This window comes from Cryptomeria japonica, chromosome 1, assembly GCF_030272615.1.
Source record: "Cryptomeria japonica chromosome 1, Sugi_1.0, whole genome shotgun sequence".
In the NCBI taxonomy this organism is placed as follows: domain Eukaryota; kingdom Viridiplantae; phylum Streptophyta; class Pinopsida; order Cupressales; family Cupressaceae; genus Cryptomeria; species Cryptomeria japonica.
Genome location: NC_081405.1, coordinates 524058363 through 524076563, shown reverse-complemented (window position 1 = coordinate 524076563; position 18201 = coordinate 524058363). Strand labels below are relative to the sequence as shown.

At 37.1% G+C, this 18201-nt stretch overlaps 1 protein-coding gene across 2 annotated transcripts in view; it reads right to left on the bottom strand.

The window, feature by feature from the left end:
- Positions 1-544: 544 nt before the first annotated feature.
- Positions 545-18201, bottom strand: part of LOC131060109 (uncharacterized) — a 125844-nt gene continuing 108187 nt past the window's right edge. Inside the window, exons 10-12 of one of the 2 annotated variants that reach the window (XM_057993224.2) lie at positions 1272-1374; positions 988-1151; positions 545-824 (exon numbers count right to left, since the gene is read on the bottom strand). In XM_057993224.2, the coding sequence (XP_057849207.1) occupies positions 1072-1151; positions 1272-1374 (183 nt within the window). In that variant the 3' untranslated portion in view covers positions 545-824; positions 988-1071. The remainder of the gene's footprint in view (positions 825-987; positions 1152-1271; positions 1375-18201) is intronic. The other variant, XM_057993217.2, reaches the window with a different exon arrangement.

The window sequence follows — 18201 nt, the reverse complement described above, 5'->3', positions numbered from 1 at the left end:
TACCTTCATCACTAGCTAGAGTTGGTTCGAATCATAAGATGTGGTAGGTCAACAATTTTGTATCTTGATTTATAATGTTCTCGTATTTACCATATAGTGATGCATGTGAGCAATGGTTGCTTTTTTATTGAGTCTCATTAGAAGGAGACACAGATCACTGTTATTACTAAGCCAACTGCACACATTCATATGTACCCACACACCTGTGCATGCATATGTATTCTGCATGATCTGTCCAAGAAAAATTGCAATATAAAACCAAACCAATAAAACAGGATCAAACAAGTTGTTAAGTGGGTGGAGCGAGCTCACAAGACTCCATATCATGATTCCTTGTGCAGTTGTCACTGAGTAACCATCAACAATCATGCTCATGATACATTAAACTTGAATTATACACAACTATGACACTTCTACCACTTTGTATTGTAGGTTTGTGATGCGATTCAACTTGACATACAACTACAATATCAAGGTTTTACATGTTATATGTACTATGTAGTGAATGAATTTAACTAAGTATCAGATATAGATAAAACTTGAGTTGATGTAGGAGCAAAAATGAAGAATATAGCTTGAGAAACATGCATATAGAATTAATGACATGAAACATACCTACAAGAGCCAAAGCACTTGTCTTTCTCAAAGGAACAACGTTTGAACAAAATAAAGAATCTAATATACATCTAAATCAGAGTGCTCTTACAAACCTAGGCTAGAAAAATAGTAGAAGATGCCTGATGCATATCTGTCATACTTGCCAAATGTCTTTGCTAGAAGCCTCAGATAATACCTGCCAATATAAGAATCATGAAGTAGAAGGCCTACACACAAATGGGAGCATTGAATACTGAATTAATATCATGTCTTTTAATCCAAATGCTTGATTATCCTCTAAGCAAAAGAGGGTAAAACATTAATGAAGCATAAGAAAAAATTAGACATATCAGATGCAATCACTGACATATGGTGGTACTTAACGTTCACCTTCTGCCACTGGCTTAATAAGCAATTGCAAAGATGCCACTTGGTTGGAAGCAATTCAGAAAACAAAGGAAATGAAGCATGTATCTAGTGCCTGTCAATGGGAGCCTGCAGTCCTTTAATTTCCTTCATGACAATGATTTTCTCCTCTTCGAATTGCTCATCTTCTGCAATAACATAAATATGTACAATAACAAGAACAAATTCAGAAAAATTATGCAAAACAGTATATTTATGATTGAATTTGCCAGTCCTTAAAATGGATGAATGTTAGAAATTTGATTCACCTCTGCCGAAGTGGAGACTTTCCAAAAACGTCAGCAATTTTTCACGGTTCTTATATAGTAGTGAACATATGGCAGGCGGTTTATTAGGATTGGCAACAAAGACCTGCAGCAATGAGATTTATCCACCATTTGACATGACAACTAACAGAAATAGAGAATACCCAAAGAGAACACGCAATGCAATTTTGTTATTTTCACCATCTTCCTTTCGTAAAAGAGAAACGTCATAGCAACATAGTATTGGTCCTCAGACTATATATATGAAATGCAAAAACTTAAAAAGAGCTGAATGAAAAAGCCAGTATTAAACTTTATAGCATAACATGAACAAGCGTGTCAGAGTGTAGCTTGCATTTTATACAAAGAACACTTAAATACAGGAACATGAGTGGAAATTCATGTCTTGTCATCCAGCACATTTTGAGTTCCTTTACCCTTGCAATCTCTGAAGCTATATTGATATACATGGGTGAAATCATTGCACACATTACAAATAATGTATCAATAACTTCATCAGTGACATCCAAAAGAACATCTGCCACAGTGATCCATTTGTAAACTATGGAATGACTTTTATATGCAATTCAATAGTTATCCGATTGCTCTAATAACAGGAAACTAATCAGGATCTCTTCATGGATTTCTGAATAGGGGCAAGGTAGGGAAGCAGTTCTGTGGAAGGATCAGGGAAGGGTGATGCTTCAACCCAGATTTCTGATCTGAAGGACAAAACAGACGGTGTGAAACTAATTAGGATCTCTTCATGGATTTCTGAATAGGGGCAAGGCAGGAAAGCAGTTCTGTGGAAGGATCAGGGAAGGGTGATGCTTCAACCCAGATTTCTGATCTGAAGGACAAAACAGACGGTGTCTTACAAGGTGGGCCTCAATAGTGGTGGGCATTCTTACCATGGAGGTGGATCAGGGAGGTTCTAAGAAGGATGGTAATAGTCGGATGCCAGTGGAGAATTTGCCCATCAAGATAATCAGCATCCCTGTTGGGATTCTCCCTAATGACTTTGGGCAATCCTGGGTGTTCCTTTCAAGATCAAGGTGGGTCCATCTCTTTCTTGGGCTATAAAGGTTATCTTTTCTGGATCCAATTTGCAAGGAAAAGTAATTCCTCCCATATGTCAATGATTTCGAATCCTACGAGAGGTGAATTTTCTATTAGCACTCCTAACTACATTGTGAATAGAGGGTTCCCTAAAATGGATTTAACTCTTGCTGCTAAATTTATGGGCCCTCATCTGAACATTAAGTTGTTCCAGGACTGGATGGTGCTCGAAAGGTCAGTTGGATGAAGCTCCAATGCCAAAAGGATTTTCCTCTTTCTGTTTTGCATGTGAGGAGGATCTGATAAACATTCTGACTAGGGGTCATTGGTTTTTTGGAAAAGCTTCCCTAGCCCTCAAGAAATGGTCAACTAGGTTTGATCCTTCTTGAAAAACCTTTAAAATGGCCCCAATTTGGATCAGAGTGTCTGGTCTTCCAATGGAATTTTGGGATGAGAAGTGTTTCGGGGGATTGCCAACACCTTTAGGCAACTTCTTGCTATTGATCATATGACAAGTTCTAGGAAGAGGCCTGCTTTTGCAAGGATTTATGTTTGTATTATATAGGACACCTTTCTCCCCTCCCAAGTTTCTTTCTTATCAAATCTAGGGGAGTGGAAACATGTTGAATTGAATCCTCCCCTTTCGCTTGCTTTAAGTGTAAGAAAATGGACCATTGGGAGATTTCATTGGAATGTTAAATGGTTGGTAATGGGAAATTTTAATACCTGATGCAGTCATAACCTGTAAACCCCTCAAAGAGAATCAACCGGCTTATGCAGCAAGAGTAAAACAACGAAAGCAGCAAGAAAACATAACAAGATTACATAAACAGATCATATTATTGCTTTAGAACTTTTGGCAACCATCCGATTATCATCATATAATCATCAAAGAACATCCGATAGTTAACCGGTTACATGCAGGCTATTAGCCAGATACAATCCAACCGAGACTCTAAGAATCAACCGGATCACAAAATGCGAATCTCAATCCTTATTCTCAATTCTACTTCCTCTGCCCCTACAAATGATTACATAATGTCATTTTTATACCCACCGGAACATATCCGGGTCGGCCTTATAAGATTACATTTACCAATGCAAGAAAATGAAACGTGTAACTAGGTCAGACCTAAGAATTAAAGAAATCTTTCCGGAAAATAACAACCAAGAGGTGCGGTTCAGCAAGAAGGCTGGCCACATGCCAAAGAACATCGGACAAGACCCAAAATAGATCCACACGCCAAGAATCGCGCCGGTAATGAAGGAAAACCAACCGGTAAGCACAAGAACTGTCCCGGAACCCAGAAACAGTCAACCGGAAGCGATAACTGACCAGAAAAGAACCCAAATTAACTGAAAATATGGAATTAAGCACATGAACCAGCCTGGAAACCGAAAATAAGATCTGCCACGAAAAGAAAGCAACTATTGGTACCAACCGATAAGAACACAAAAAACTACATAAAGAACTAGACAAGAACAAAACTGAAAGGAAATATTTTTGGTTGATGCAAGATTGCTCATCAACCGGGGATGCTCCTACATCAATACCTCATTGAGAGATAAGGAAAATAAAGGGGGATTTCAGATTTCAAAGGAAAGTAGAGATGACTTGGCGGAAATTATCAATGATGGTTTACTTGTGGATCTAAAGATGATAGATGCTGATTTCACCTGGTCTAACAAGGGTTGACTCTTCTCTCATTCACGTCAAATTGGATCATGCCTTAATCTCCTATGATTTGTTGTCCTAATACTATTGTTCATTGTCAACACTAACTAAAATAGACTCTGACCATTCACCTATAGTGATCAAAAGAGTACTATCCTTTTTATGAATACCCCTTTTCCTAGACAATAGAAAATTGCTCACATCCTAGGGTGTTGAATTGATATGCTTCCTTCTAGATACCTTGCCTTGCCTCTATTTCATGGTTTGGTGTTAAATTTCCTAGGAATGAAAAGGTTAAAAGATTTCAGAAAAAGTTAGTTGGATGGATGGGAACCCTTCTTTGCCAAGCTAGCAAACTCCAGACGATCACTGTGCCACTTCAAAATCTCATTGTCTACAGCATGAGCATTTTGAGAGTCCCTACAAAGGTGGCTGATAGAATCGACTAAATCCACAGAAAGTTCCTTTGGCCAGGGATCAAAGAAAGAAAAAGACTCCCTCTAGTGGCTTAGGTTTCCATTTGCAGATCAAAATTGAAAGGTTAGGGATTTGAAAGATAAAACAGTTCAATTTAGCCCTCAATGCTGAAATTATGTGGAAGTTGTTGTTTGAGCGGAAGTAGGCTGATATCATAACAAGTATGTACCTCTACCAAAACGAGAATGTTTTCAAGAGCTTAACAGGTAACAATCTTCCTCTTGGTTCATGTGTTTGGGAAAACATGATGGCTTCCAGATTCTTAATTAACAAAGGGACAAAATGTAATCTCAAAGATGGGGCTGTTATAAAATTTTGAGAGGATACTTGGATTTTGGACACCACTCTGAGCAACTGTGACTGGACTGACCCCATTGTTGAACCTTGTAAAAGAAATGGGCAGCAAAGTTAGAGATTATATCAAAGTGAAGGAATATCTCAAAGTTTTGAAGTCCCTTTCAACCATACCTTCTTTTAGAGATTTACATTCCCCAAGCTCCTTGCAGGGATGAATTAATATGGAAGAGATCTCTAAATGGTGTTTATTCTGTGGCTTCAGGATTTGAGTCTTTGGTCCTCTACTAAAGGGAGGAAGAATGTATTACTCATGTGATGTTGGAATACAACTTCTCTAGAAGGTTTGGGCATTCATTCACTCCCTTTTCAATGTTAAATGGGCCTTAAAAAATTCTATCCAAGTTGTATCAAAGCAGTGGGCTCCCCCATTTCGAATTCCTTCTCTAAGGATCTTATGGTCCCTTTCTCTCCCACATGTTGCTTGGGGCATTTGGAAAGAAAGAAACAACAGGATCTCCTAAGGTAAGAGAAGTAGCTGCTATTAGGATTTCTAATCAATTTTTTTGTTAAAAGCTAAAGATTTGGTAAAAGGTGGATCATTAGAGGTTTCTAACTTGGATGGGGTTATCTCTAAGGCTTGGAGCCTTAACTTCAATATCTCCACCTCTCTGACGAAGTCAAAAATTTCAAGATCTAATGTGGTCTGGACCCCCTTCCCCTCCTTTTAATTGGAGGAAAGTGAACTTCAATGGAGCAGAAAAAGGAAATCCAACATAGATCTTCAATCCAAACATTGCGCCGAAGCAGCTGCGACTTTCAATGCTATCCTTTTGGCCTCCCAAGCTTGTATCAAAAAACTCATCGTTGAGGGGGATTCATAGAACATTATAAAATGCCTCCAACGAACCCAAAGTCATAGCTAGACTATAGACAAATTCATCAGAGACACCACTTTTCTTAGTAATAATTTTGATGAAACTTGCTACCAACATGTGCTTAAAAACAGCAAGGAGTGCACAGATTCTTTTGCAAATTGGGTAGTTCACAATAATGGGAAGTTAAAGTGCAATGGCACTGCCATTGTTCTCACATAGGCTATAAGCATTTTCAAAAAGGAACAACGAAAGGATAGATTGCACCCGATGAGGAAGACTCATGACATGTTAAGTTATGGGTACTCACATAATCTGCAATTATTATATGTACTTAGTTATGAGCTTGATTTCTAGAGCTTTCTACATTCTTTACTTGCTCTATGCATATAAGTACTTGTTTCAGTGGGGTAGAGGAAAAACTGACTATGTTATTCACAAAATGAGAGGGGACGTGAACCATATGGAGCCCTCTTCATGCAATGACATTCATAAGAACAAAACTGTCTAGAGAATCCTAGAAAAGGGTGGGTTGATATCAAACTTAGTAAGGCTTCAAGAGCATGACATAACTATCGCCAAAGCTTGTGCTGAAGGCTAGAAGGACAAGATGGTGTCACTATAGGGCACTAAATGCCATATTACTAAAGAGTTTATAGCACAAATGACTAGTCTTTCCACAGAAAGAGAAAGTTTACAAAGATAGAAAGGTGTGTGAGGATGCATTAAAGTCCTTTCTAAAGCCTAGCAAAGACCTAGTTAAACTACATTTTGGGCATGATAGAAACTTTCTTAAGCTGGCTTAGGGAAGTGGCACACTGTTTAATGAGGTAGATGACTCTAGAGGGAAGATTAAATTTGTTACAATTGTCACTTTGTACTACTAAATCATTTTAGGCATATTTGAAGGTCTCCTTTCTCTTTTATCTTCTCTCATCCCTTGAGACTTCAATTAAAGAATGTAAACAAGCCCTTGGCTTTACTCCCTTACACCAAGGGCTCATATTCCTTATTGTCTAAGTTACTGGGTTCTTCCCCTGGTCTCGATCCAGTTCGATTCGAGTCCAGGTTCAAAGCCGCTATGCCTTTGGGTTCAATCAATCTGTCAATTTGTCTCCGTGAATGTTGGCGAAGCAAATTTTGAAATTCCTATTGCTCTGTCATGGCTTGGAAAAGCTTAAAAATGGCCAGCATTTTTTAGGGTTTGCATTTTAACGTTTCCCTGTGTTCTTGTGTTTTACCACCAAGTGCCTACGATTTGTGCATCTCATCTGCGAGTATTTCATTTATCCCCACTGTGTGAATTAATGTTTTTATATTTCACTCATATAGTTTATGTGAGAATGTCAAACATGTATGAATTAATGTTTTTATATTTTATTAACAACATTTATATTTATATATTATACTACGTTACTAGGAGACTTGTCTCCTACCCCTTGAGACGCGTTCCAGAGGTGAAGACACGTCTTCGGTACCAGAAACGTCTCTAGAAACTTCCCTATGCACAGGCCACATAGATTGGCTATGGTACTAGTATTATAACCAATTTTAATTTCAATTTTTGTTCAATTTTAAATTTAACGTTAACCAGTATTCTTGTTTTCAAAGTTCTATGCCATGATATTTTCTAGAAATTATTAAATTATATTTAAAAAAATTGGCGCCTTGAAGTACCCCCATTTCCTATTTTTTAAAATTTAGTCATACCAGTACCAGTACCAATCTCCAACATCTCCAAGTACCCCCGTCTCTCGATAACCTTGATATTATATTATATATATTGAATATTCATATATTTAAATTATATAATAATACATTTTATAATATATATTTTTATGTTGTTTTGTTACTAACGAACCCAAATACTCTTTCAAAATTTTGTCAAACCAATGAACCGGGTTCTCAAACCCGAAACCGAACCGGTGCTCGAACTCGAACTAGTGCCCGAACCTGAACCGGCAACTTAGCTTATTGTCGTATGAAGGCCTTCCACCCCAATCCCAAAATCGCAATGACGAGTAGTAAGGATAGGAGGGTAAGGTTCGTAGGGAGGTGAATTATCATGACACTTCATCTTATAATTCACAACTCTCACAAAGTGCTTTTGATAAAGAGGATGATAAGTATATGACAACTAACTTTGGCTTTGATGGTTCCCATGTTAGTGAGAATAATCCAAAATTTCATTTGGACATGGAGATTATGGATTTTGAGGATTTTGTGAACCCCACCTTGGGAAAAAGGAAGAGAAGGGCTATAAAAACACACACCAAAAACCAAGGCCATTCAGATAATAATGTAAAAAATATCATATGATATCGTGGACTCTAAAAATTGTGCTCAAGAAATTGTGAGGGATGGTGAGCACAAGCTTGACCAAGGGTTTTAGGGGCCCTAAGGAAAGGAAAAGTGAAGTGCTTTCCCAAGCCATCTACTAAAGCCCTGTAATGTCCCTTTCTAGAATAGTTCTAATTGTTGCCCTAAAACAATAATCCTTACTCAAAATGATAATTGCATTAAATTAGTAATATGACTGACTAAAATTATGAATTTATTATTTTCTGCTATAATTTTCCTTCGATAGTTATGATTGATTTCCTCTTGTATGTCTACTTTGAAATCACTTCAGATCTGCATGAATCAGAGGTTCTTGTCCCTAACTCAGCAATGGCAATTAAGGGTTTTCATCCTTAATTGTATAATGATATGATCATTAGGGGTTTCATCCTTAGACTGAAGTGTACTGGTTTATACTCAAAGAAGTAATAAATAAATATATATAATTTTTCCCAATTGATGCCTCCCCTCATTGAAATAATATCCCTTATATATATCTCATTTCTTCAACAAACACAACCCTTCATATGCCCAATCACAGATATCTTAGTTTAGGTGCCATTTTTAAATATCCTTTAATTACCTTCCTTGTGACTAGTTTATGCATTAGTGAGTTACCATCTTGTCTTGGGTGAATGTCTTAGAAAACCGTGTTTCAGTTTGCTGAGCAAATTTCTAAAAATGTAAATTGGTTATTTTGAAAACAGAACATTATAGTCTGCCCGTCCCAAAAATTGCTTGTCCTCAAGCACTGTCAATTTTAATCTATCAAACTAAACCAGTTTTGCCAATACCAAGATCCCAAATCAACCTTGCAGATTTGCAATCCCTAGATCCTCCTTTGATTTAATTAGCTTCTACTGCGACACACTAATATAATTAGGAATATGAAATTCTACACCGTGATGTTTTTCTCATTATCTTGGTTATATCTAACTTTGTACTACCATGATGCCTCTTAAGAGTATTTTAATGTACTTGCCAACCTGCCAATATAATCTTTTCATATCATAAGGTTGATGCCCACATCTAAAGAGTGAGGACAATTTATTGTCCAGTATTCTTTGAGCTTATGTATTGGTATTTCCCAATAACTCTCAATAACAAAACCAAGAGTTGGTAGTTTGCAAGGTTCGTAATTTAAGACAGTTTAATCTCATCCTTGGAGAGAAGAAACAAAAAGACATCTTGCAGCCCTGCAATTCTTCCTTCTCACTTCACCTTACAAGCATCAAACAAAAACCCATTGTCAATCATTTTCTCTTGTAATACCTTATTTATATCATTAAACTCTTTTGATGTGTTTCTTGTCTTAGCTTTGTGCGTATTTCTTCATGTCCTTGGCTCAATACTCTTGAATCATTAAGCTCAGTTTACAGTTCGACAAATTTTTCTTCTAAATCCACCCTACTAGAAACCCATATTCTCTGATCCTCCGCCATCTTTTCATTTAATTTCCCGTCCCCTTTATTGCATTTTCACGATTCATTTTTATCATTTCTATCTTTGGTGCATAGTTCCTTATGTTTTAGTTTCAACACCTTTCTTTTATTAATTGTAGAATCAAGCTTATTTTGCAGCTTTTCAATTTCTCCATGCACATCTGTCTTACAAGCATCCCATGAGCATCTATCTTCATTCACATTTTGTTGTAATTCCTCAATCATAGTGTTTCATTTTTCCAACTCATATTTTTCTTGAATACATTACTTATCATGGTTCTCACTCTACACCCTTAATTGAAAAGGCTCATTCTTTAGAACTGCAAAGGTGTTTTTCATGGTTCCTTTATTTTATATGAGAAAATGTGATTCACTTCCCTAATTTCTCTTGGTGTCACAATGCCTTCTATTTCAGCTTCATCATATTGGTTAATTGTGATCAAATTAGTATGAAGCGTGGCTTCCATTTGATTTTTATTAGCCCACATATTTACCATTTAATTTTTATTAAACCAAACAACCTGGAAGGACAATTAAAAGATCAGCTATTGACTATGTAAGAACCAATGTGATGTTTTCTATCAATGCTTGCCTTCCTCTCCCCTTACTCAAAATGTAGAACATGGAAGAATTACACTTTACACTATAGATGGTATTCTCTTCCTTGAAATAGTGGTGAATGCAAATTCCTGTTCTCCTTTCCCAAAGATAACAAAAAGATTTTCACTCTGCAATAGAGTCCTTTCAGAGATAGGTGGTGTGATGTTCCCATCTAAACAAACATGATAATGCCCGCTCTAAAATAGAATTTAATAATAAATAATAATACAATTAAAATATAAAATATAAATATATAACCAAATAAATTAATAGAATAAACTAAATAAAATCCTAATAATAATAAAAAAGATTTAATATATAATTTATATTTATTAAATATTAATATTAATTTCATATTTATCAAATAATAATATAAATCTTACAATATTATATTATTGACAAAACACAAATAAAAAGTTCCCAACACACAGGTTCCTTGAGATTGATTGCTGCTACTAGCATATCAAATGGTAAACTTTGGGCAGACCAGATCTGACGCATATCAGAATGGTCTCCCTTGCAACAATATATCTTTATATTAGCTACTTCAAAGGAATGCTAGCGATTACACATGAAATTATATGCCAGCGGTGACTAAAGAAGCAATACTAAATTAAATCTCACTTGGCTCAAAGCAACGATTGTATTGAGACCTTTGCTTATTACACAAGGCAAATAGTATCGAGTAAGATTATCAAAGACTAATATTTAATACAATATAGTGGCCAGGTACAAAGTATCATAAGTAAGACTTTAGCATCTAATAATAAAGATAATAATCAGTGATATCTCCATTAGCGATCAGAAAATGACAAAAGAATAATCACTATAGATTAGCGGTATAATGGAAAGGAATTGATTAACTATTATCAGGCATTGATGGGTTAAGTAATAACAAAGAAGATGATAGATAAGTATCATTAATCGATTAAGAGAAATATTGTAACTATCAATTACAATTCTTATAGATATTGTTAGTTAATTCAAGGAGGCGATTAATCATCAAAAATAACAGAGATCAATAAACTAGGGATTCATATTAAGTAGCAGCAATTGTGATTAAGTAGTTATCAGTGATTACAAGGGACGTGAAGAGATGCGATTAGTATTAAAAAGGGAGGCGATGATGGATAGGTAGGAGTCAGTGATTTCAATAACAAAATATAAGAAGGCGGGCATTCATTATCACTTCCATGGGGGGGAGATCTACAAGAACGTCTTCTAAAGGATAATAGCCAGACCAATGTGTAATATCCCTTGGCTAATCTGACCCTGTTTTTGCTTATTTGAACACCAAGGAATATTGTCAAACATTTGGCATACAATGTTTGAAGCCGCTGTAGTGAATTCTTTCTTTGTCTTCTTTGGGTTTGTAGGCTGCAAATGAAGTTATGGAAAGCTTCTAACAATGCAAAGTTGTTATAGAAATGATATACTAGCTGTTTTAGACCTTTCCACACATATGTAATGACTGAAATTAACTAGTACAGCTAGTTGACATTAAGACAAACACTTGTCATGCATCCCAAAGTACACCTACAGCCATTAGGCATTTAAGCAAACAATTGGCATGAAAGCTAAATGGCTGATCAATGTTGAATGTTACCATGAATGTGGAATATGCAAATTATATCTCCATTAAACATATGCAACCTCCAAATATTTCATGATATAATCATAATAGAAAATGATGCAATGAAGTAATGATTTTCTAATACAATGACCATAGATAGAAAACCTGGTATTTCAATGGCTGCCTTGGTATATTGGTTTGATTCTCTTCATATGCAAATCCCTTGTCAAATATATATAGCTGTTCAACCTTTCTAAATCCCCTTCTATAGAACTCCAACTACTGTAGCGCACTGTTCACGCGCACTGTTCACGGCACTGTAGCGCACTGTTCACGGCACTGTAGCGCACTGTTCACGGCACTGTTCATGCGCACTGTTCACGGCACTGTAGCGCACTGTTCACGCGCACTGTAGCAGCAAGAACAAACTTGCAATCTGCTCTTAAAACCTTGAATAATTTGTTGATAATCTCTCCCAACAAGAATGATATAACTCCATGTGCCAAAGAAGGATGATTCACAACCAATTATAAATGTTCTCCAACAATAAACTTCAAACCCTTGTAGAAAACTTCACGAATTTGCACAAATGAAAGAACTGAAGTATTCTTTCCCACAACTGCAATAATTCAGGTGTTATTTCACACCTTCAAAATTGCTATCAATAGGAAGTTTTCGTTTCCTATGATCAAAGAAGAAAATTGCGAAAGCCCTAGGCTCCACAATAAAAATCAATCAAAATACTATTCATCAACTGGATGCCGAGAATGAACTCTTGCCTTTCCTTTTATTCTTTCCTTAAGAGAGCTCAAACACCTTCCTAGCCAATGTGGGATAAAAGATTTATTCCCACATTAAATTATTCACTTAATGCACTTTATTATATTAAAGTGACTTTATTATTATAAAGTTACTTTAGAACTTTATAATAATATTAAAATATTAAATAAATCACTTAAGTCACTTCAGCTTTAATATCTCTTGATGTACTTGTCTGATTGCTAGGCCGTCTGAGCCAGGAGTCGACTCTCCCTATTCTCCATGTGATTGGATGCCTGTCTAAAAATAGAAACCCTGAATAGTGACTTACTATAAATAGTATGTGGAACTGAGTCTAGAAATAGCTGCAAAGGCCCAATCAAGGTTGACACTGCCAATAAGCTCTGCTCAGGTGTCTTTCTATTAATAGGAACCCTGACTCTCCCAAAATAGTAACTTACTATAAATAGTAAGTGTGCCAATCTGAGTCAAAAAACCTGTGCAAAGGCCAAAACCTGAATCCAGTTGAAGAGTAATGTCTCAAATCACCAAGTAACTGCCACACAAGGCCCTCTATCAATAATTATTAGCCTACGAGGGTCAAATGATAGGCTAATTCTTACAAACTCTGATGCTCGCAAAATGGGGACATTACAGTCCGCCCTCCCTGAAATTGCTTGTCCCCAAGCAATCTCCACTGCAAAGAAACTCCAATCCTCGGGAGGCCCAAAAGAAGAATTGTGAAATGTCCCACACATCCTTAATCGACTCCTGTAGCACCAACATAAACATAGTTGCGCACAATATCCCTGGATCCCAAACCCGGAATGGAAGTCTACCAAGCCTAATATCCTCTGACTTCCTCTGCGCTACTCTGATCTCAACTTCACCATGCCAGAAGTGGTGAAGCAAACCAATGGGACCCATCCAATACACTGTGCCAAACCTGTCGCCTCCTGGATCCCAAAGCAACTGAACCCCACATCCATTCGCCATATAGAGATAAAAATATCTGGAAGCGTCTATAACACAATATCTCTCTACAGCTCTCGGTAAACTCCCATGGATGTGATAACCAACCAAACCATCATGCCCACTGACACCATAGTCATCCTGTAACCATGTACCCATAAGAAAACTTTGTGACATAGAAGTAGCAAACCCTGTTGGATACATATCAGCATGATGTATAACTGACAGCTGTCCCTGCAAGTAATCCCCCATAAACTGCTGAGTCGGGCGCTCGCAACTGCTAATCCCATCTTCTGAAGATGATGAATACCCATCCCACAAAGGATGGCATCTCGGAGCCAATCCACACGGATGCATCATCAAGTCCTCTGTGTGTGGATCAAAAGAAAAATGATGAGCACTCCTCACTGTGTAGTCGCGGTAAAATGCTCCAACCTCTGTCAATGGCTCATCACTAACAACACTTGAATCGAGCAGCTGATCCCTTTGATTCTGAAAAACAACAAGCTGGCATCCAAAATCAGCTGCATGGGATGAAGTGACAGATTTGCTTCGAGGAGATGGAAACAAATCAACATGGGAGCCATACTCCCAACTAGATGACACTCTACAAATGCCCTGTGAGGACGGAGTAGCGTTGTGTACTACCACACAACTCTCAAGAGAATCCACCATTGTGACACAAGAGCTACCAGTAAACTGTCCTGCATCAACTGTCACTGTACTGACCTCAGGAGAACTTGATGCAACTAGTGGTTCTCTACTGCTCTCAACCAAGGTACTCATCCCAGCTGAAACTTTCGTACCTATATCTGTGATAGATGTAACCACATCTTCACTACAACCAGTGGATATAAAATCCTCATCAACTGCCTCTGTATATAACTGTATTATATCTGCAGTTGGTGAAGACTGTGCCAAACTCAACTCCTCGGTAAGCTTCTCAATCTGTAACTGTGACTCTTGAAGAGCCAACTCGGCACTCTGCAATGAGTCCATAGTCACCTCAAGCTCATGAGTGAGCTCATCGACCTGCTCCTCCTTTCCCTTCAATGCATCATAACAAATGCAATCCCACTCGAGAAGAAAATCCCTGTCCGCAAGTAGTTTTAGGTAATTTTGTTTCATCATTCCAATTGCTTCTCGAAGTGCATGTATCTCTGCAAGAGAAAAACCACTATCACCATGCTCATCTGTCAAAGGAGTACTCCAACCATAGGTAGCCAACATCTGACGAGCAACATTAAAATGCTCAATGGTTGTGGCAATCATATTGTCATTCACTTTTAGTTGCCCAACCAAATGATGAGGATTCTGTAGCTTATGACCCCCATACAAGTTTTCCGGTTCACAATATGCACTATGATATGAGGTTGATTCGTCATCACTCACTACATGATAAGCAGCATCATGTGTGCTTTCATCCATGCACACCTCAACATCTAAGGTACTGCTGCTTTGTACCTCAAAGGATGGCTCAACTGATAAGGTAGAAGTTGCTGGTATGACAGTATCTTCACACACCTCCACTATCAAAGTAACTGCATGCCCATCCAAAGCACAATCTTGGGATTCCGTATCAACATATGAATCTTCTAGCTTGTTTTCAAAGGTCTGTTCTGGAAAATCAGACTCACCATGACATGAATTCTCCACATACAATGCATCATTAGTACCCAATTTCTGAGTACTTTCATGTGACAATTCAATAGGATCATTTTGCACATGTGAAAACACTGCTGTCCCATGCTCATGCAAAGTTTCATCATCGCTGTCATGAAAATCAGAAGTAGCCTCTATATTAGAAACTTCTTGAGTCACCTCTTGCAAGGATGATGTAGATAAATCATTACCCAAAGCTGTGCTAGTGTCTTCTTGAATCAAATCAGCATGTCTATCAAATTCATCATATAAATTTCTGCATACTTCATAGGAATTTGAAGATACCAAATCATTTTGATGAAGAGTTGTATCATCCTTCTGTGTAGATTCTCTATCCATTTCATGTGTAAACAATTCATGAGCTATAGTGTGATGTTTCTTCCTAGCAAACTCTGTCTTATGGCAAGGACTCGGGTGCAAATCCATGTAACTCATGAAAGGAAGTTCCTTCTTAATTTTTTGAGGAAGAGTGCTATACTCCTTAAACATGCTAATCACTTCTTCTTCTTTGTTTTGTGGTGTTCGACCTTTGCTGGTAGGAAGTGAATTGAATCTTTTAGGCAACCCAAACTTTGAAAGCGTTTGCTCTAAACGCAACAACTCTCGGCTGAGCTTGTATTGTGATTGTTCAAGTTCTTTCAGTGCCTGTTTATCGCTGAACAATGTTGTCATGGAGCCCATTTTCACTACCCAACTGAAAATCAAATCAAAACTGATTTGTACACGGATGATTTTCCCACCAATTGAATGCAACCATCACCCAACAGGTTGGCAGGAATCCGCTCTGATACCACTGTAATATCCCTTGGCTAATCTGACCCTGTTTTTGCTTATTTGAACACCAAAGAATATTGTCAAACATTTGGCATACAATGTTTGAAGCCGCTGTAGTGAATTCTTTCTTTGTCTTCTTTGGGTTTGTAGGCTGCAAATGAAGTTATGGAAAGCTTCTAACAATGCAAAGTTGTTATAGAAATGATATACTAGCTGTTTTAGACCTTTCCACACATATGTAATGACTGAAATTAACTAGTACAGCTAGTTGACATTAAGACAAACACTTGTCATGCATCCCAAAGTACACCTACAGCCATTAGGCATTTAAGCAAACAATTGGCATGAAAGCTAAATGGCTGATCAATGTTGAATGTTACCATGAATGTGGAATATGCAAATTATATCTCCATTAAACATATGCAACCTCCAAATATTTCATGATATAATCATAATAGAAAATGATGCAATGAAGTAATGATTTTCTAATACAATGACCATAGATAGAAAACCTGGTATTTCAATGGCTGCCTTGGTATATTGGTTTGATTCTCTTCATATGCAAATCCCTTGTCAAATATATATATCTGTTCAACCTTTCTAAATCCCCTTCTATAGAACTCCAACTACTGTAGCGCACTGTTCACGCGCACTGTTCACGGCACTGTAGCGCACTGTTCACCGCACTGTAGCGCACTGTTCACGGCACTGTTCATGCGCACTGTTCACGGCACTGTAGCGCACTGTTCACGCGCACTGTAGCAGCAAGAACAAACTTGCAATCTGCTCTTAAAACCTTGAATAATTTGTTGATAATCTCTCCCAACAAGAATGATATAACTCCATGTGCCAAAGAAGGATGATTCACAACCAATTATAAATGTTCTCCAACAATAAACTTCAAACCCTTGTAGAAAACTTCACGAATTTGCACAAATGAAAGAACTGAAGTATTCTTTCCCACAACTGCAATAATTCAGGTGTTATTTCACACCTTCAAAATTGCTATCAATAGGAAGTTTTCGTTTCCTATGATCAAAGAAGAAAATTGCGAAAGCCCTAGGCTCCACAATAAAAATCAATCAAAATACTATTCATCAACTGGATGCCGAGAATGAACTCTTGCCTTTCCTTTTATTCTTTCCTTAAGAGAGCTCAAACACCTTCCTGGCCAATGTGGGATAAAAGATTTATTCCCACATTAAATTATTCACTTAATGCACTTTATTATATTAAAGTGACTTTATTATTATAAAGTTACTTTAGAACTTTATAATAATATTAAAATATTAAATAAATCACTTAAGTCACTTAAGCTTTAATATCTCTTGATGTACTTGTCTGATTGCTAGGCCGTCTGAGCCAGGAGTTGACTCTCCCTATTCTCCATGTGATTGGATGCCTGTCTAAAAATAGAAACCCTGAATAGTGACTTACTATAAATAGTAAGTATGTGGAACTGAGTCTAGAAATAGCTGCAAAGGCCCAATCAAGGTTGACACTGCCAATAAGCTCTGCTCAGGTGTCTTTCTATTAATAGGAACCCTGACTCTCCCAAAATAGTAACTTATTATAAATAGTAAGTGTGCCAATCTGAGTCAAAAAACCTGTGCGAAGGCCAAAACCTGAATCCAGTTGAAGAGTAATGTCTCAAATCACCAAGTAACTGCCACACAAGGCCCTCTATCAATAATTATTAGCCTACGAGGGTCAAATGATAGGCTAATTCTTACAAACTCTGATGCTCGCAAAATGGGGACATTACACAATGGGATAAGCAATGATCTTAATCATTCATAACTATGTTTTTGCAGTGTTCAAGGAATCGTATTACAACCAAGGAGAAAGTTATTGATCCACCCTTGGCAACATAAGAACACACGTACATGGAGACATAAATCAAGATGCAATAAAACTTCAGACACTTCTAAACCGAACTATGGTAATATTTTTGGGTTTCCTGTATCAGTACTGCAATTACTATCTGATGCGAACTATTGGATCTATACAAAGTCAAACGAATCATTAAAATTAAAGAGATATAACAATTATGGACTAAGGAGTAATCTATATAAATCATGAAGTAATATGCTTAAGGGGATAGACCTTGGCATAATAATCATCAGAAAGATAAGCCGACAAGTCTTAAAGAACAATGAATTCATAATTGGCAGCATGATTAACAAATGACAGCAATCAATAGTAAATTGAAGTTCAGCGACTAGTTGCAAAGGGACATGTCTCATTTAAAGAGAGTTGCCTATATGCATAAGAATGTGACTCTTCAATAAATATGAAGGTATAAAAGGAGAAGTAGATGGACATTTTGGGGATAGGGATTAGCTATTTAATTTTCAGAATCGGATCTATCTAGTAAAGAAGAAGTCTACAATATAAAAGCACATATCACAAGCATATAAATCAAAGGAAG